Below are 20608 nucleotides of genomic sequence, written 5' to 3' on the forward strand. Positions count from 1 at the left end.
CTTGTCTCAAGGAGCTTAGAAATGCCTCTATAGTAGATGAATGTTAAAGTGTGTGAGAGAAAAACAGCAAGAGTAAAGCTTCCGACTATATTTGGGAGGAGAAAAGCCCCCTAAATAGCATAATTGATATTTTTCCCTCTAACAGGGGAAAAACATACTAATGTTACCGTCCATAAATAATTGCCTGGGTGTTGTTAATAGCTCTAATTTTCCTTGCCCATTTGATGTACTGCAGGTTTAATATAGAGCACTTACTAATCCAATTAAAAGTGCACCTGGCCTGGAAGAGCTCTATAATTAGCAGAAGCATTTTTAGCTATTTCCACTGGAAAGGCGTGAAATCCTCTCCGCTGGGCTAATATGGGGGTCCAAGCATTCGTAGCTAATCGTTGCCTGGAATGTGAGCAGTTCCCGGGCAGGGGAAAGTTGAGAGACTTTTGTCTCCTCTTGGGAAATGAAAAGCCACAGGGCTGCCCTTCCTCCAACTGAACATCCAGCCCAGGATTGGGACCCTCAGTATCTCCTGGTGGCTTGCAAAAATGATTCGGTATGCCCAGCAGGAGAGGCCATTCAGGCCAAAATATAGAGGCAAAAGTGAGTGTCAAGGTGGCCTAAGAACACCAGAAAAAACATGAGCCAATCACACGTTGGGAATTTTGAACTTTTTTGGAAGTGGGGTTCTTTTATTTGAATTAAGATCAGATTAAGATAAATATTGATGTTGAATAATGGGAGGCCATTCTGCCACTCTTTAAAAAGTCAAAAACAACCACAGCCTAATGTTGCCACCATTATCACTACATAGACAAAGGGTTTTTTTAGATGTTACATTTCTCTTAGGATTGCGTGTACACTGCATATATAATGATGTTAGTTTCTTACTTTCCCCTCCTCTCTGATTACTCATCTTACTGGTTGGTAGAGCAATTTTGACAGCCCATCACTCTCATTTCATTGTAGGCTATGAAAGGAAAGTCTGGTTGCGTAACACAAGCATAGTCAACAATTTGCCATGCACGCCATTTGAAAGATGGGTCTACTTTGTCCTATGGGAATTAGCTGAGAGAGCTCTGTAGACCTCTCTTTTAGAGAATGTGAAGAGTTTTTAGTTCTACTTTCTTTTCACTTTTTCTCAGTTGACTTCTTCTCATCATTCCCACTGAATTCTTCTCTTTCCATCATGATTGTTTATCTAAAGATAAGAAAAAGCACAGCATTCAGAGTTAAAGCTTTTTTCCTCCTTAAAAGACTTCCAGGTATTCATCTGGAATCTCGAATTCCTAGTATAATTATTCATCTCTTTATGAATACTGCATCTAGGAGTACATGTTATAAATTGTATGTTTCCTCTGAAGTTTAGGGCTTCACCACACTTGGTGCAGTATCTGAGGACAGAAGAGCCAATAGTGCAGCTTAATCCTATGAAGATTTAACTAGAAGGTCGTTCAACAGAATTCAAATGAGTAAAATTGCCGCCCAGAGGCTGCATAACTTTCTTTATTCGGTGATAATTCTTTTTTAAAAAACGGTGCACGCTTTTGACAGATGCAGGTCCGCCTGCATTACAGTAGAATTGAATCCTAGATAGCACTTTCACTTAAAGGCAGAAATCATCGTAATAATGATGGTTTTGTCTCCGTTACCACCTATTTGAGAATGCTGTTCGCTATTCTAGTGAATGAACTGCCCCAGGTCAGGCATGGAGCGTTATATATCTAAACGAATAATAATCTACACTTCTTGTAAGAGACTCCAGGCCTTGTATATATCATGGAGGGCACTGCTGGAATGCCTGTTCGCTGAGTTACAACTCTGCATGCAGACCTGCTGGAGATTCCCCATCCACTCACCCCTCACACCCCCCACCCTTCTCTCTCTCCCGAAGGGATCTACAGGGTAATAATGTTCCAATTACAAACGGCGACTCCAGCCAAACTGCTTGTATAGAGCGTTTTAGCAAGGTCGCCCCGCGCCTGGCACCGCCGGTGAAGTTCTCTGCGTTAAGATGAAGATACCATCATATTAAGTGTAGTGCGGAGGAAGGTCCCGAGCTGGCGGCGGAACCAACTAAGAATCCCAGACCCGAAAACGCCCGGCTCTTTTGCCCACCCTGGGGTGGAACCGGGCGGCTGGGTCCAAGAGGGCTGGACTAGGCGCGGGGAAGAAGGAAGCCACGGAAAATAAAGCTCGGTCTATATAGCATCTTAAATAAACCTCGATTACTTGGGAGAAAGTTCGTTAAACATAATCTACCCCTCAGAATGATTAGGATCCAAGGCATTGTGCGGAGACCAGCGACTGCGATCCTAAAGCTGCGCCTGAGAACCCGCTCTTGGGCAATGAACCGGCTTCCGGGTGGAGAGCAAGGGTTCCTGCGCTTCCTAGATCGGGGTTCTCAGCCCCAATCCTAAATGCCAAAATCCTGAAGTAAGCCCCTAGCAATTCTTCTTCTGCAAGTCTTGCTTCAATCGCTCTTGAAGATTATCAATCATTCAGCGGTTTTAGATTTTGCCCATAGAGTACCCCGCTAGCGACCAGAGTTTCGGTCCAGAAGCTATAGAGCCTATGATCCAACGAAATCCATTCCCGGTGGTTTGTTTCAAGAGCTGCCTTCCTGTAACGCTTACCTAAATGTTAACCGCGTTACATTCATCGCCGTTGGCGGACATTCTCCTCTTCTTATCAGAACGTCCCACTCAAGCCAAGCGAGGCTCCCTGCGGATAAAATGTCTTTCCAACAGAAATCTGGATTAATCTCCAGGTTGCTCCAGGCCCAGCACGACCCATCGCTCTAGGCCTTTACATCGCTTGTGTAGTTTCTCCTGTGCATCTGATCAGATGTGGTTTGCAAACCATGGTGTATGGCTTGGTGAAATAAATCATAGTTTATTCATAAAGCATTCAACAAGCCATGTTTTTAGATGGCACGCTTGTGCTTAATTAGGTATTTCTTGGTTGGCTACTGTAAGAACAGAACGCTGGTCAAGGTTGGCTTTTGGTCCGATTCTTCAGCGTTCCTTGCAGCTTTTCAGAGGTGGAAATCCTATCCTAAGTGGAGTTAATTTTGTTGGTCGTATTACTGATATTAGTGGGAAACGTGTTTAGGATCCTGGCAGGAGCAACCAGTTCTACAGTTCGGGACTTTGAATTTTTTTAAAGGAATATTTTAGAAAGTACTTATCGCCTATCTTGACTTGTGAGACCTTCCTCCGTGCTACAAGAGCGAATGGACTCTTCTGGGGCTTAATTAAACGATCGAAGTAACCCTTCAATCGGAATTTCTCTTCCAGAGAAATCCCTTGGAATAAATGGAAAGCAGCATAGAAGCTGTAACAGCTGACAATCCTTTCAGGATGAGTGCTATGAGGGTGGGGGGGGGGAAGGGAAGCAGTGGTGAAGAATTGTACCCTAAGGTTCACCCGTTCAGGGCAGCAAAAGCAATCTAGATGTTGATTTTATTCAGCTACACAAGCAGAGTTTTAAATGAGTTAAGGTTCCACACTAAGTCTTATGAGTTTGTGTTGCACAGGCACACACACACAACATCCATTCAGATCAAGCGAGGAACTTAAGCCTCCTTGCTTAGAGCAGCCATCGAGGCAGTGAGATGTTAGTGGAGTGGAACTAATAGCAAATTATAACCATTCACTCTCTAAAGCAGTGGGAGACAGTGAAATAATACTTCTCAGCCTCTCCGAACTACAGTTCATCGAAACACCCTGGAAATCAGGGTGTGTGCGTGTTTCTGTGCTATTTTCAAGAACACTTGAGAATGGAGAGAAAAGGAGGGCTAACTAATATGGAACTCTGAAGAATCCAAAGTTTTGGTTGGACTTCTGATACTTTACAAGAATTTGGGACTGATATTGGACATACGCCTTAAAATTAAGTTTTAGAATTGTGCCTGCACACATTTAGGTTTGGCCTTAAAATTAAGTTTAGAATCGTGTCCACACATATTTGGAAACAAACTTCATTTACTCCCACAAGGTTTAGTTTTGAGAAACGTGCATAGAATTGATCCCCCCCACACTTGTACTTGTCTTGTTGCCCCCAATCTGATGGGATCAGATCTGTTAATAACTACTGCTTTGTTTATTTCCTTTCAATCCATCATGGGGCAAGATCTTCATAGAAATAATAGTAGGCTTATGGGTGTGGGAGTTTTAACTGTATATAGGTAATCAATCTTCTAAAGCTAAAATGTACTAGCTAATCAATATAAGGCTAAGATATTACAGGGAAATTTCCTCCTGCAATGAAGTTAATTAGAGTTTCCTACTTAACTGGAAGGTACTCTTACTGTATCTTGTTGGACTTACTGGAAACCAGACACAGAAAAATGTGTGGCTCTTCAATTCACACAGAAAAATGTGTGGCTCTTCAATTCACTAGATTTAATAAAACTAGCTTTCAAAGAATGAAGTTTTAATTTAGGTTATCTGTTTAAACACCTCCATAAATGTATATCCAGGCTTCAAGATATCATGTAAACCCCTGAACACATGCAGTACAGTAATATATTTCTTACATTGTTCAACTATTAACCCCCAAATGCAATGGGAAATCTAATATCTAAATAAAAGTTTGGGAAGACTTGAGAAAGGATGGTGGAATTTACAAAGGCTCAATTTGTATAATTAGGCTTTTAAAATGATGAAAAGCTTTAATTCCTTCAATTAATTTTACACAATAGTCTGAGAAATTCAGAATGCTTTGAAAAAACAGTTATTTTTGGATTCTGGCCTGTTTTCCAGATGCAGCTGATTTTCTGGGAACATTTATGATTGATCCTTCAATTTTAATCTTACTATTTGAAAGTAAGGGCATAATTTCTTTGAAATTAATCTTTCCTGGATGAAAACAATATAACTACAAGCTATGTTTCTTTTCCTTCTTCAACTTTGTTAAAGCATCTGTTATCTTTAAAGCCATTTTCCCCTCCGTACTTCCCAACGCCATTTCAGCTCTCCTTCCAGGCATTTTGAATGCTTTAGAAGGTAAAACAAATTCCTTATGCCGCCTTATCCAAGTGAGCACATGTTAAAAGTGGTGATCACGAACTCCTGTTAGCGTATTCACTTCTTTTCAGGGATGAGCTGCATTCTGACATCCAAGAATCTGGATTTTTATATTATCCATCCAAATAATATACTAAGATGCGTTGTCATACACACAACCACATAAACATAAACACACTTATGGCTACACTGTATTGCCCTGAGTGCTTTTTTTATTTAAAAAAAAACTTTTTCATACTCTAAATTCATTTGCTCATGGAATTCTGTTTAGTTATCAGTGTCACATTGGCCGGAGAGGGTACCTCGTTTCTCAGATCTAAATTTGTTTTCGCTTTATTTTAGTCTCAGCGCTGATTTTTCATTCCAAGGTAGCAAATGAACAGCCCTTCTTCTGTTTTGTTTTTAAATCAAGAATTCCAAAATGAATCATAAGTTGTTGAGGGAGGGGAGAGGGAAGAGAGAGCGCGTCAGCTTCAATCTCATTGTTTCCTTTATTTCAAAGAAGAGAAGAAGAAGAAGAAAAAAAACCTGAACGATTCTCATCCCTTTGATTGATTAAGGTCTTGAATAACTTGAAGCTTGAGAGTGACAGTTACTGAATAGACTATTGCCAAAAGAAGGAGCGATGTGGAAAGCCGGGCTGGCACTTCAGAGTGTAAAGGAGGCGAGTTTGCTGGCACTTACCAAGTTATAAATAAAAGGACATGCACAATGGTACCTTCTTTAAAGACAGACAGTCTTTACAACACTCCTGGCGTCATATCCTGCTGTGGTCACTTCAGCTCATAGCCAGTCTTTTCTTTCTCTCTCTTTCTCTCTCTCTCTCTCTCTTTTTTTTTTTAAAAAAAATCTTTTTCCTCTCTCTCTCTCTCCCTCTCCCCCAGCAGTTTAGTTTCAATGCTATATAAATTCCCGGGAAGAAGCGCTTCTTAGCGAAGTTCAGCTTAATAAAAGCATATATCGCGTCTGTGGGTTTGTATCTCTCCACCCCACCCCACCCCACCCCGAATTAGATAAATGGATTAAAAGGGATGCCTCGATCTGATTAGTCTTGAAAGCAGGAGCCTATCTTGGGGAGAGACGGAGAGGGCTGTTTTCACCCTTGGTTTGTGCTCGTCCCCCCCTCCCCGCCCGGGAATTTAAAAAATAATAATAATACCTGATTAATTTTCCCCAATGCAACTGCAGCTTCGAAAAGTTTCCAAAGAAACGGGGAAGGGCATCAGGGTGGGGCTGGGCGGAGAGGGGTCGGAGAGAATTTTGGTGGATGTCAGACACACGCCCAGGGGAATCTAGTCTGGAGCGTGGAAGACAAAGAAACCTCTCAGGAGAAACGGCGAGGTTTCTCTTTTAATTTCGCCAGGCTAACACGTACGTACAGCTGCACTTTTATAACCTCACAGCGAAGACCGAAAAGGTAGGGAAGGGGGGGGGGGCGGGGGGGGGCAGAGAAAGTTTCTGAATCCAAGCAATCCGGAGGCTGGCTATTTCTCCATTGTCATCTTCTTCCCGGTGGCATTGTGCCAGGAGAAGTTGTAAAAAGACCCACCGATCGACGGATCGACGGAAAATAATAATAATAATAATAATAATAATAATAAAATACACGGGTTTTCCCCTCGCCCGCTTGCATTCTCCTCCTCCCTCCCCCCCCCTCCTCCCCGGGCCCAGCCTGTTTTCTGCAAAGAAGAAGAAAAAAAACGTGGGGGGGGGGGAAAAAGAAAGACACTTTATCAAGGAAAGGGAGGCAAGTCGCGGGTCACCCTCCAAAGTCGGAGCTCTTCAATTGTCAGGATGAGAAGAGAAAGTTGGCGCTTTCGTCCAATCAGCTCCGGGCTTCTCCAGACGGGACAGTCTTCCGGCTGGCCAATCGCGACGCAGAGATCCTAAGGAAGCTTGGGGTGAAAGAACTAATAAATACTCCAGAGCTGAGTTTCCTTTCACTGCAAATCAAGAACAAGGGGAAATCATCCCCGCCGCCTGCCACTCAAGCCGGGCGAGATCAAGGCGAGCTTCTCTTAAGTCGGAAAGGGCCGTCAGTTCGCAGTTTTCTCCAGCCGCCGAAGCCGTTGCGAATCCCTCTTTTTCCGGCAAAACTTTTCCCCTCCCGCTCTTCTCTCTTTCGCTGCCACATTTTCGCTCTAAGGTATCTCTGACAGAAAGGAGATCAGAGCTTCCCTGCCCCAACTTGGACCCCCTCCCTTTCCTTCCCCCCCCCCTCATGTTTTAAATCCCGATCTCTCTAGGTGTTAAATTCCCCCCTCCCCCCTCACCTTATTCTATGCGGACTTGCTATCCATACTGACCTGCCTCTCCCCACCCCCACCCCACCTCCGACCCCCTTCGCAATTCTTGGATATAATACGTTTAAAAGAAAGCCAAGGCGCCACTAAAATGACAACTCTGGGTGGAGCTGTCCCCAGGATGATGCGACCAGCTCCGGGACAGAATTATCCTCGCAGCGGTTTCCCGTTAGAAGGTAAGAACTGTGGAGCAGCAGGAGAGTTGGAAAAAGGGAGCTAAAAATAAAGGGAGGGGTGTTTCCATCCCTGTAGCCATCGTTTGGGTAAGGGAGGCCGATGAAATGGGTCTGGTTGTGCATCTGGAGTCTCCGTGCGTTTCTGGAACTAATTTGTTGGCGGAGTTGAAGAAGCAACTTCTCCGCACATGGATCGAACAAGAGGAAAGCTCTCGGAATAAGCACCCTTGCCAATGGAAAGGATCAAGGCCACTCCAGTCCAGGTGGCACGCTTCCAAGGAAGCAAACCATAGATAGGGATATAGGGATACATAGCAGCAAACCTTAGTTTACTTGATTTGTAATTTTTGTAGGAAAGGAAAAGAAAAAGAAAGAAAGAAAGCCTCCGGAGAAGGTAGAAATTAGTCGCACTCCAAAGATCAATTTCCCTCCTTCCCCCCCCCCACTTTAAATGCCATTGAAAATAAATGGGTTAAAGTTGCCACCTCCGTACCTCGCAGGTGAAGGAGCCAAGAAACTTCGTAGCCATTTTGAAACCGCGTTCTTACATTTCTAACTCAGCTAGCGATTAAAAACAAATTTATTCAGGGAGAAAAAAGTTCGCAAGACCAGGCCTTCTCTTCACTTCTGTCTAGTTTGATAATGAAGCCTTGCTTCTAACAAGACTTAGCAGACCTATTTAATTATTTCTAGTGCTGTATAGCAGCAATGATTAAGTTTCTTACCGAACAATTTCCTTTGAAAATATGCTATTTCAGCTCAGCTTATAATTTCCCCACTTCCCTCTTTTGTCAAGATTTTAAAATCTTTCGTACAATGTCTTTCTTTCTGCAACCTCGAGAAATCCTCCCCACATCTAGAATATTAAAGGGATCTGCCCAAACTCAAATGCAGTTTTGTACATTTCCAATCTGCAGAGGCATCCTTTGCGTTTCCTTTCCATTTCTTTTCACTCGTAGAAAAGTTTGAGTTGTATAGTACTTTTGCCCCGTTTATTAATACAGGTGAAACGTCTTCTTCTTTGGGTAGTGTGTACATTTTAAGTCATTAATTCACAGGAGAGTCAGGAAAGTGGCAAATCTTTAGCCAGCTGGTGCACGAGGTGGCAAAGCAAACAGTGAGCAACACTATGCAAATTGCTTTGGTAGAAAATGAATGTGTAGATAAGCAAAGGAACAGATGCACAGTGATGGTCTGGCAAAATACCTTTTAAAATCTGTTTTTTTCCAAGTCAGTGTTTAACTGCACTGTTTCAGATGAATGCAGTATTAATAGCTGTATTGTTATTACAGATCTGTCCAGCAACAATATCCTTTTCTGAACAGTGCTATCTACATTTTAAAATCCAACTAGAACTAGATTAAAATCCAAATGTTCCTTAAAAATAATAGGGATTTAAATGAGATTTAGCTATGATTAGAGCAAACCAAGTAAAATCCATAGACTAAAGTTAGTATTGACTTCAAGCCATTTATTTCAACAGGTCTTTTTCTCTCAATAGAACCATTTATACATCGAAAAGTATTGTACCCTGACATACCTATGAAAACCTCACAATTCACAAAATATCTACAAAATTTTAGTTGGGTTTTTTTTTGAGTTATAGAAGAAAGTCATGGTCCAAAGTAGTACAGTCAGAGATTTAATTGCAGGCAACTAACTACAAGTTGCTACTTATCATAAAAGTAGCTTTCTCTGCTGTCACCAATTTCCCACTGTTTTAATTTAGAAATTCTCTCCTGTCTTGTTTTGTTTGCTCATTTGTTTTCAGAGATGGAGAGAGAATTCTTTTAGTAGGTTGCTTTTATCGTACAGTGCGGGACTACTGGATTTCAAATTCATAATGAATATAACAGCCTAAAATTTTTACTTGATCTGTCTAAAAGATGAAAGGATTTATTCAATATGAACTCATTTGTAAGGAAGGTTCTTTAACTAAATGGGCTGTCTGCAATCTACTAAGGGTTTGAACTGGCTTGTTCAGTAGCCTCAGTTGAAGTAAATCATCTGGTTTAGCTAATTATGAATATGTGACTGTCATGTTCTAGGAAAAGTATTTTGGATTTGAGTTTCAGGATAATATTAGCTTTCCGACATATGGTGAAGTCAACGTCTATTGCTAGTCTCTTATGCTTGTATCGGCCTGACCTGTGCATTGTGCCGTTTCTCTGGGATTTGGCAGGAAGGACATCTAGATGTACTTGGCTCATTCCCAATTAAGTACTTTTTTTTTGTTGTTTCTTCCATCCAGTGTCCACTCCTCTGGGCCAAGGCCGAGTCAATCAGCTTGGAGGTGTTTTTATCAATGGCAGGCCCCTACCCAACCATATTCGCCACAAGATCGTGGAGATGGCCCATCATGGCATCCGGCCATGTGTCATCTCCCGCCAGCTCCGAGTGTCGCATGGCTGTGTCTCCAAGATTCTCTGCAGGTACCAGGAGACTGGTTCCATAAGGCCAGGGGCCATTGGGGGCAGCAAACCCAAGGTGAGTACCTCAGAAGACAGGTGATGGGGAGAGATCCTCTAAAATGGCAGTTTCACCTTACTTGAGAACAGGTGAGCTTGACTCAGTTAGCCTGAAGGACATGTTTGTTGCAGAGTATACAGTTAGTCTGGCATTTTTGGAGAAGGTCTACCACCTTCATCTCAGCTTCTCTTCTTCTAGCTTTCTTTATTGTGGGTTGACTCAGACCCTGTGGGGGGTTTATATGAGTAGTTTGAAATCACACAGACTCCCTCTCCTCAAAATAATGTCAGTCTTACTTATTAACTGATTTGTATGAATTCATCCTAAAAATAGTTTTTTTTCCAATGAGCAAGAAGATATGAGGGGGAAAAGAATACTCCTCAGTTGTTTGTTATGAGGTCCAATTAGGTTATAAATTGTAGAAGGTGGGCAGTAGGGTGCCTTGACCAGGTTGGAAACGTACTCACTGAGTACATTTTGTTTGTTTGTTTTAATGTTCTGTATTTTATTCTCTATGATAAAACAAACTGATTTTTTCTTAAAAAAAAAAGGAAATGTACTCACTTCTTGGCAAAATATACCAGACATGCCATTTGTCAGTCCCTAGCATGGTATCCAATCTATGAGGACAAAGCTTTTGGTTAGCAGGGCATTTTGAGCATAGAGCGGGAGTAACAATTTGGATAACTTAGTGGCAGTTATTTTTGTTCATCCAGCTAGGGAAGGATAATTTTCATGAGGAGAATTCTATATTGAAACCCAGATTGGGTTTCCATATTAGTCTGACGTTTCAGGTGAGCCCAGCTATCGTGGCTAGTTCAGTGTCCTGTGTCACTGAAAACTGGATTAGATTGGTATAAATGTAGGTAAGTGTATTGTGAAAACTTAGTCCGTATGGATTTAGCTCTGTCCTCAGATAATTGTGGAAAGAGGCTGAAGCCAAACAGATCTCTGCAGAGCAGAGTTACTCAACAATGCAACTTGACCTCCAGCCACTTCCACACTTGGTGGAGAGCTTGCATGGATCTTCTGAAATCAACAGGCTGCCTTTACCTCTGCTGATTGCTTAGACTTTCTCCCCCACCCTTGAAGAGGATCCAGCATACATAGTCTCCTTCCCCTAGCTGGAGGGCGGAGCATGTCTTTTTCCTAGCCTTAAAACTCCTCGCCTTACTTGTCCCTGTGCAAAATGACCCTTTCTTTTAACTTCTTTTTCCTTGTAGAGTTGTTCATAGAATTTGTGTAGATCACCCAATCCTAAATTAGGTGAGCCTGGTATGTTTCCCACAATCAGTTGGTCACTAACCCTGCTGGAATGTTTCTGAGAAACAGCATGGAAATTAGATTCCAGAGAAGCCCAAAATTTCCTTTTCCTTTCAGGGCACTTGTGGCAATGAGGTCTGCTTCTGCTATAGTGACCTCAACCAAAACCACCGCCCAGGCATCCAGCAAAGAATGCACTCTTAAGATCATTACTTAACACTAGCCACAGTGTACACAGTGTAGTACAGTGAGTGTAAAGCAAATGCGACTAATAAGTATGGGTTGAGCCAAAAGTGAAACTATACTTTCAGCTTTTCTTTTTTTGGTAATCCAGTTTTCACCACGCTGCTGCAATTCCATCTCAATTCTAAACAGATTTGGGGGACATAAATTGAAATAAGTGGTTTACTTTATAGTCACTTGCTTTGGAGTGAAATGTTTATGGCATGTAGTTGTATATATTTTGTAACATTTATATATTTATACGTTTAGAATGTTACCAAATTGACCAGCCAAATTATGAAGTAGATTTACACTACAGAAGATTTTTTTCTTTATAAATATTTTCATCTTTTAATAAGATTATAGTATGCTGATTACAAGTTACATGATCTTGATATGTATAAACAGATATTATTCACCCTCCCCTCACATTTCTCTTTCAAGAGAAGTGATTTGAAATCTAACATAAGGTATCACATCTGCGGTCCTGTGAAAGTTGAAGCTTATTTTGTTGATTTCATTTTCAACAGAGGGGTTCTGTCATTTACGTTAAATAATATTTTGCATGATTCACGTGAACATAGGAAAATGCAGCCTCTGCTTTCCTTTTTGGGGGAAAAACCTGTGATTACTTTCGTTCAGTGAAACTTTATTTCCGCTTTTGAACCTTTTTGTTTTTTTACAACATTTTGTCTGTCATGAATGAAATGGGATTTTTCCTCGCGTCGATTCTTCTCTACCCCATCTTTGGATATTTTAATTACATTACCTTTTGGTTCTGTATTCGATCTTTAGAGTCTTAAGAGAAACGCTTAATTTTGGTGGTTATTTTGGGGGATGGGACTTATTTTCCTTTGACTCCTTTTGTGAGAGTAAACCACATCTTTCTTTCTTTCTAAGTTTAGCTCTCGATTCTTAACTTGTCCGTCCCCGCATTAAACGAGTGTTGTTTTCATCCTTACGGAGGTCTTGCTAATTTTAAACGGTCTTCCATGAATCATATCATATTCTTGACTTCGCTGCTTTGGGTCAGGCTGACGTCCCAAGCTCCACTTTCAAAACGGACGTTGCGCTGTTTTGCTTTGCACCACCGAGTCTCGCCTTTCTGCTCTCTCTCTCTCTCCCTTGTCTCTTTCCTTTCGCCCCTTCCCTCCCTTTCCCCTTCTTCCATTGTGCTCTCCTCCCAGTCCCCCAAGAGTACAAACCTTGTTTCCTTTCTGGATTGTTTTTTTTTTATTAAAGCAGGTGACGACGCCGGATGTTGAGAAGAAGATCGAGGAGTACAAGCGGGAGAACGCAGGCATGTTTAGCTGGGAGATCCGGGACAAGTTGCTGAAGGACGGCGTGTGCGACCGAAACACCGTGCCTTCAGGTAAGTCGTCCGGGAAAGCTAGCCCTGGAATTCTGCACCCTACCTGTCCTTTCCTGGCACCAACGGAATCCTTGACGCGTTCTTTCTCGGTCCGAAAAGTCTGGCTATGGATGGAAACTTGGTGCTTGCTTTAGTCTTATCCTTGTACTAAAGGGGTGTGCATGGGAGGGACCCTGTTTAGAAATAAGTCGCTTGGAAAAGGAAGCGTCCGACGTCTAAGTGGGACCGCAGGTTCCCCCCCCCCCCAGGGCGCCTCAGACCCAGCCTAACTGGGGATGCCTTGGCCGGTTCCCGCAGGTCAGAAGGGAGCGCCCTGGGGTCGGATGGCCTTGGGGAGGGGGTGGGTGGGTCGCGAAAGAACGGTGAGGCTTGGGGAGTCGCACTTGCCCAAATCCATTCAAGTCCAGGGGATGCGGTTCGGGGGGGGGGGAGGGAAAGCTAAATTACTGACAGTGCTGCATGCCCCCCTTCCTATCACTCTCCCCCGCCATCGGGGAACATATGCGGAAGGCCAGGCTTTATTTTAGAGGTAGCAGATGAAAGGGAAGGGCGAAAAGGCGGTGCGGTCCTGACCAGGCTGGGTTCGGGTAGAACACCGGAGGACCCTCGAACTTCGCTTCTTGGCACATCTTCTCTATCCAAGTCATACATTCGTGTGATCCAGTTAGCCACCACGTGGGTACTTGTTTTTACGCGGCGTGAGGCTTGTTTTGACTTAACACCCGATAATGAGAAGCTTTCGTTTCTTCTCTTCCTTTCCTGGAAGGCTGGGGCAGGATTGTGAGGCAGACCCGCAGTTAGTACGTGCGTATGTTTTTGCTTTCACGTATGGCTCTACAAGCAAACACAAACACCTTACCTTCCGCTAGCCAAGATCCCTTCTGGATCGTGATGTCTGGAGCGCTGTTGGGGTCTCAGTCAGTTTGGATCCAGAATTTCCAACGTACACCAACTACCATTTAAGGGAAACAAAACGGGAGGGACTGTTTGGTGACGGCCTCTCAATCCTTGAAAAGAACGAAAGACCTACTGGTACAATATATCAGAAAAAGAAACGGTTGCCCCGTGTACATTTTCATCTCTTTCTAGGAGAGCATAAAAGCTATTTAGAGGTATTCCCCTCTGAAAAGGAATACTGTCTTGTGGAAATAATTATGCTTTACGTTTTTTGAAGTTTAGGGCAAATCTTTTCAAGGCGGCTCTCTTTTTCAGCGCACTGAAAGGCTTTGATAAGAATAGTACAAGGGACCATATTATGTACTATACTACAAGGAGTACTCTTAAAATATAGGTAGGACAATTTTTTATAAGAGCGATGAGTAGGACTTGTTTGAAGCCAATTTGGTGCAACGATTAAGACTCCACACTAGAAATCTGGAGACCCTGAGTTCTAGTCCCGCTTTAGCCACGAAGCCAGATGGATGACTTTGGGCCAGTCACTCCTTCTCAACCGTACGAAGCAGGCAATGGGGAACCACTTCCAAAAAACTTGCTAAAACAAATGCAGGGATTACTAGTCCAGACAGTTGCAGAAAGAGATTAGGTATGTGCGAGCAAAATGCAGGTAAGATCACACAGGCTTGCGTGTCGGTCCGGTTCTGCAGCCTGGAAGAAGAGCTGCAGCCGTCTGCAATGGCTTCGAAGGAATCGCGTTTCCCTCGAGCTGCTGCTCTGCTAATTTAAGAACAAACTTCCTCTAGGTCTGCAAAACTGCACTTCAGTATCTTTAGGAACAAGCGTGCCAACCTTTGCTTTTTGCTAACTTGGGTGACAGACCCCCTTCTCCTTTTTAAACAAAACCATACTTTTGGCACCTGTTGTTCTAGTGCTGTTCGGGACCGACGTGCTTTCTTTTTTTCCCCCGGGCTGGGGAATCCGCCTAGTTCTACAATGCATAGATTTTTCTTCTTCTTGCCATTACTGCGTTCCCGTCACTCGCTTACTTCTACGGAACTTAACCATAGTTTTTCAATACACCCATTTCCCCCCCCCTTGATTGACTCTATAGGTTAAAACCATAAATTAGCCCCAGGGGTTGTAATCGTAAAACACATCAAGGTAAAACTTCGCCTCTCCGGGGCCCGCGTTCATTCATACGACCGGTGTAACCAAGCGGCTTAAAAAGCATCGCGGCTGCATTGGGCACAACATGTCAAGAGAGCTTAGAGCTGAACCCATTCAACTCCCTCGGTTGTTTTAGGGTTCAAGCTTCGGTGGCGAGTCAGAGGATACTTTGATCCAATAATTAGCCGAGGAGGATCTTTGGCAAACTAAACCAGCGTGTGAGCAACCCTTCGAGTTCTCGGAAATGGGGGGAGGCGGAGGTGTGTGTGCGGGGGGGGGGGGGAAAGCCAATTATAGAAGATCGGGAAACTGCAATCAGAAGACTCTCAGCACAACCCCATTTCGTCAGCCGTCGTTTCCCTTCCAGTGTCTTCCCAGTTCCCCAACATGTGCCCAGGGGCGACTCAAGAGCCCAGTCTCGGCTCCTCGCGGTTCGCCGCTTCACGCGTCTCTTTCCTCTTTCTTTCTTTCTCAAGTGAGTTCCATCAGCCGCATTTTGAGAAGCAAATTTGGGAAAGGGGAAGAAGAAGAAGAAGGGGAGCTGGAGCGGAAGGAAGCGGAAGAGAACGAGAAAAAGGCCAAACATAGCATCGACGGCATCCTCAGCGAAAGAGGTAAAGGCGGTCACCTTCCCCCGGACTCGGGGGGGGGGCGTGGGAGGGGGAGGGCGACTGTCTTTGCAGAAAAGCGCGGCCGGACCGAGCAGGCCGGAGCTTGGCTTCCTTCCTGGGCAGAAGGGAAGGGAAGTTGTGCTCTATCGTGAGCGAGAGGTCGCTGGATTACCTGAATGGTGGTGGCAGCTGTTGCAGGTGGGCGCATCTGGTGGATTTTTCCCTTTTCTTTTACGTTGGAAAGGGAGGGGAGGCTGTCGGAGCTGAATGAAACGGAAAGAGACAATTTCGGGAGCAGACCTAGGGAACTCCCGTGACTTTCTGGAGATACCTAGAGGATGTGGATTGCAAAAATGCCTCTTGGGCGTGAGGTTTTTAGGAGGGGCATTTGACTCAACTTGAAAAGCTTTTCAGAGGTGGTGAAAAGTGGAGCGTTCGAAAAGCAGGACTGCATTTGTCTGCCTCTCTGATTTCTCACGTGTCAATGGTAGATGTCAGTCTTCGGGATCAAAATTAAGACGACTTACATGCAGCACAACTGTTCCCTCCTCCACCCTGTGCTAATCAAGAATTTAGAGGCACTTTAAAAATAATTATGTCCTGGACCAGGGTTCACTTCCTCAGTTGTGCAATCCAGCTCGCCAGAACTAGGGAGAGAAATTTGCAGAAACTGACAGTGCCTAAATCTTCATCTCAGTTAATGTTAGACAGATTTTAGTCCTAATTAAATTTTATCTTGCCCCTTGATTTCTTTAGGAAATTCTAAAACTAGAAACTAGAAGAAACACACTTTGGAAAGGAAAGCCTTACTGGCACATTGTGGTGAAAATATCCTTCCTGGTTTTGTGCATTCAAAGTCAATGTGTCTTTTGGTGGCATAATTAAGCAGATAAAGATTCTCCTAATATAGATACTGAGCACAGATTTTCTTAGAATGGATGGAAGCCCCAGAGGTTGAGTGGGAAAGGAAAGAAGCGTCTTAGCAATAGTCAATAACATTTGAACTGCTGTCCCATGATTTTAAGGAGTCCTGTTTTAATCAGTGGCTTAATTAGTAGAGGACATGGGTGAGATTGTGGCCATTATTTAAAGTAAAATTCAAAGTTCATTTATCTTTTCTCTTATTAAGTTTCAATTTCTGAGTCTAGAATCCAGCAAGGATGTTCCATTAAATGTAATGAAACGTATTTATTGGGAGAAGTCAATAAATTGATTCAGTTGTCGAGATGGGCTGCTATAGAACTCAAATCAATCAATTGATGATTTGTTACTTTACTAATGTTGAACAAGTTCCGGGCATAAAAACAATGCAGTTTATTAGTTATGCCTGTTTCTCTGTAAATATGTGATAGCACAATCAATGGAAGCCAATTTCTTAATTTTTCTGGATGTAACAGTAGATGTGCTGCTATTATATTCATATTCAAGATTCTCCATCCTAGGAAGTAAAGGTTTCTGCAATTTTAAGGTCTATTTCTGGGGATAAGCCTCTTCTCACACAATCAAACATAGCAATATTTATATAACACAAGTATCTGGCATTGACTGAACTGATATCTGGATTCTTACAATATACTCAACAATAAACTCACCCAATGATTGGGATTTGTACTCTAGCCTGCCTCTCCCTCCTGAGTATCTAAACTAGGTTAACTGCCACCAACCTTAGCATGGTCTTGTACCAGTGCAACTGCTGGGACTTTGCCCTGTATGACTGGCAAGTTAGTGAATGCAGCCACTCAGATTTCTTTCTGAGCAATTATAGTTTTGTAAGTCTCATGAGTTAAAGCAATTTTGTTCTTCATTTCTTGAGAGAAGGAACTTCTTTGGTAACATGCAGAAGTCTGATTTGAAAGGCAGACATTCAGAGTGTATTTCCAATATGCATGGAAAAAAATGGGATGAAGGTAATGATTCCATGTTGTCTAAAAACCATGCTAGAAATATTGAATTACTTGCATTTATTGTATGAAAAATGGGTTGCAGTCTTGCTAGCTCATACTTGAAGTGGCGAAGTGTCCTGAACTGTGATAGAAAATGTCGTTTTAGAGGGAAGATAAATACCTGCAAGAGAATAAAGATGCTGTTCTGTCTTTTCTCTTTTTCCCTTTTTGCAACTTTCAGATCTCACAGTATACAATTGTTATTTGTGAATACTTTGCAATCTAGAGAAAAAAGGCTCCTAATGCTGGACAAAGTGGGGGGGGAGAGAGAGAGAGAGAGAGAGAGGAAGGTTTCTTGTGTGAATTCTTTGTGAAAAGCTAGTTGCTCAATCGTGTGGCTGGATCTGTTGAGACCCATCCCTCTGTGTCCTTAAATCAGGGCAGTATTTGGGGTTAGTCAAGCTGAAGTCATTAAATAAAAAGGGGCCTGGCTAGGAAGGGAGGAGGAAAATCCTTGGGAGAAGGTCGTGCTCCTGCCCTTTTCCCGAAGGGCTTCAAGTCAAAGATGCTGTCAGTGGTGGCCTATTTGAGAAGCTGGACTGTCTACGACTTCAGTGGAAATTATTTTTAAGTGAATGCGTTGGTGGTTGAAATACACCTCAAGCGCAGAGCAAGACATTTCTTCTCTATCCCAAGCCATTTTGATGCCTTTCTGATAAACATTCCAATTTTTCACAATATCTTCGCAAAAATTGAAACTGGAGAGTGAAATGATAGCTGTACAATAGACTCTAGGCAGTCAGTCACCTGATTGATAAAGCCCATTTATTTCTAGGGCCATTGGCTTCTACTTATGTATGGGTTGGTTTGTAACATTCGGAAACTTGTGAGCACTTATAGAATGTAAATAGTTTAAGGAATAGCCCAGGATTCTGAAGATATTGACTGCTTTCTCTATGAATGTTTGCTCCAAGATCCAGCAACAAATGAACTTTTCAAATTAAAGAAAATTAGTTTTATTTGGAAGTAATGTCGGCCAACTTAACTGCATAGAAATGTCTTCTGGATCAAATAAGGTAGATTTAATTTCTACATATTTGTGCATGAGTTTGTATTTAAGTGTCTCTGTTGTATTTACTGGCTAAATGAAGAGGAGGATATGTCTGTCCGGATCGTTTCCTTTTGTTGGTATTATAGGTAGTAGATTTATAAGAACTTGTTGCCTGGGTTGGCAGACCTGCTGCAGCCAATGTTCTGTGCGACTTGTTGTCTGAGGTTCTCTGACAGTCCTCCTGTAAAGTTTGCCCTTCCCATCTACCATAGGCCCTGGATAACAGGAGACAAAAGTACCAAATGAGCTGGTCAAACATTTGTACAACTTTTCCAGCTTTTACAAAGAAAGCCTTCTATACACAATCTACACTTGGAGATGAACTTGGAAAACAAAGAGGGGAGAGTCCATTGAAACTCACACTTTAGCTCTGGCCAGACAAAGGTTCAGCTAGCAGCAGCTTGATATGGACAAAAGAAGGCACCCTTTTTATAATTCAAGGAGAAAAGAAGAGAAAACAGTCTTCACAATAGGGCCCAGAAAAGACATTATGGGCTTGCAATGAGGGATGAATTATTCAATGAGTCCCAATGGCTGATGCTCTGAGGAGTTTTATGGACTCTCCACCGTGGAAAAAGTGGCTATTTTCACCTACAAAATGTTTCTAGCCTTTCTAGATGGCTAGAGATGCCGACAGCCATTCAGGATAGACAACTGAGACCATTCTTCAGGACTATAGTATCCCTTTGCATTGTAGAAGCCAAAAGGAAAGAAGGGGAGGAGGGAGGACAAACACCCTCAAGCCTATTAGAGATTTAAGGAGAACTGCATCTTCACAGAGGCTCAATGTATACGAAGGAAAAAAGAAAGAGCACAAACTTGCATAGAGGAAAATTATGCCAGCATGTTTCTGTTTTTCCTTTGTTTGCTTTGATTTGGCAAATAACAGAATGTCATGTCATGTATTTATGCAAGTTATGTACATTATTCACTTTATTATTACAGACCAAAGATTTTTTTTTTTAGTTTTGCCTCCTACTTTTGTGTAGCTGTGGTCACTGTTTAGGCAGCCTTTTTTGCATGAAAGTGGATCACTACTTGGTATATCTTAATAGTGGGGAAATGTGTTGAATAAGGACTGGATTAAGAAAGAAATGATTAATGTTAATTTACAATGTATATTTTTTTAAAGTGACCTCTAATAGCGATTCCTTGGTTACAGTTCATAAACTACTTAAATGGAAGCACCTGTATTTATGTTTCTTTCTTGGTCTCTCAGGTTTGAACACATATCTGAGAATTAATTTCATTGATTTTAAATTAAATTCCTTCAACTTTTAGCTGTTTGAGTAAAATCTTAGGAATAATGGAAATATTTTGTATCTCCATCTTTTCCTCTACTCCTTTGCTGTTTTCATTTCCTTCAATTTATTTCAAAATATTTTCTTTTAGCATTTCAGGATGCTCAGTCCTAAAACTGAGGCGCTTCAAGCTGCAAACAATTTTTGTTTTGAATTAACTTTAATTGTAAACATAAGAGTTTGTTTCTATTTGTTTTGCCAATATGGGCAAGAATAAATGGAAATTCTTCTTAGTGCAAAACTGAAAATGCAAGTTTTTTTTCTTTTGTTTGCTTCTGCTTGAAGGGTAGTTTTAACATCTATTTTAATTGTGACCACAATTACTAATAATGATTAAAAATAGCAATACAGATTTATCATTACTACAACATAATTTTGAGTACTTAAAAGAACTGATATTGATGAATTTGAATAACATGGTTCAGCTGATTTTTAAAATAATTATACTGCATATGCTTTTTCTGGAATACCAATGAAATGGAAACTGCATCCAAGTACCTGCACTGAATCGCAGTTTATTATTATTTTGAAAAAGCTGCACTAATTTCCTTCACGAAGTCAATTATTAGCTTGTGTTTATTATTTATTTATTTATTATTATTATTATCACCTTAAGTTTTGCAAGATAATTGTATGGAAAATATATGCTAAACAAATTGCAATAATTAAAAAAGGAACTAATTCACATAAAATATAAACATAGAGAAGAGAATTCATTCTTTTCATTCAGCCTTTCATGTCAGCAGAATGGCTCTGGATATATATCTATGATAGTTAAGATGGACACAGGCTATATTTTTTGTTATATTTTT

The 20608-nt window shown here is 41.9% G+C and overlaps 1 protein-coding gene across 4 annotated transcripts in view; it reads left to right on the plus strand.

Annotated features, from left to right (window-relative positions):
* Positions 1-7415: 7415 nt before the first annotated feature.
* PAX3 (paired box 3) overlaps positions 7416-20608 on the plus strand; it is a gene marked incomplete at both ends in the record, with an annotated part of 96060 nt that continues 82867 nt past the window's right edge. For 3 of the 4 annotated variants that reach the window (XM_083364296.1, XM_083364298.1, XM_083364299.1), the window contains 4 exons: positions 7416-7500; positions 9752-9987; positions 12697-12826; positions 15367-15504. In XM_083364296.1, coding sequence (XP_083220422.1) covers positions 7416-7500; positions 9752-9987; positions 12697-12826; positions 15367-15504 — 589 coding nt within the window. The remainder of the gene's footprint in view (positions 7501-9751; positions 9988-12696; positions 12827-15366; positions 15505-20608) is intronic. The other variant, XM_083364297.1, reaches the window with a different exon arrangement.

Source organism: Vipera ursinii, assembly GCF_947247035.1.
Source record: "Vipera ursinii genome assembly, chromosome: 5".
Taxonomy (NCBI): Eukaryota; Metazoa; Chordata; class Lepidosauria; order Squamata; family Viperidae; genus Vipera; species Vipera ursinii.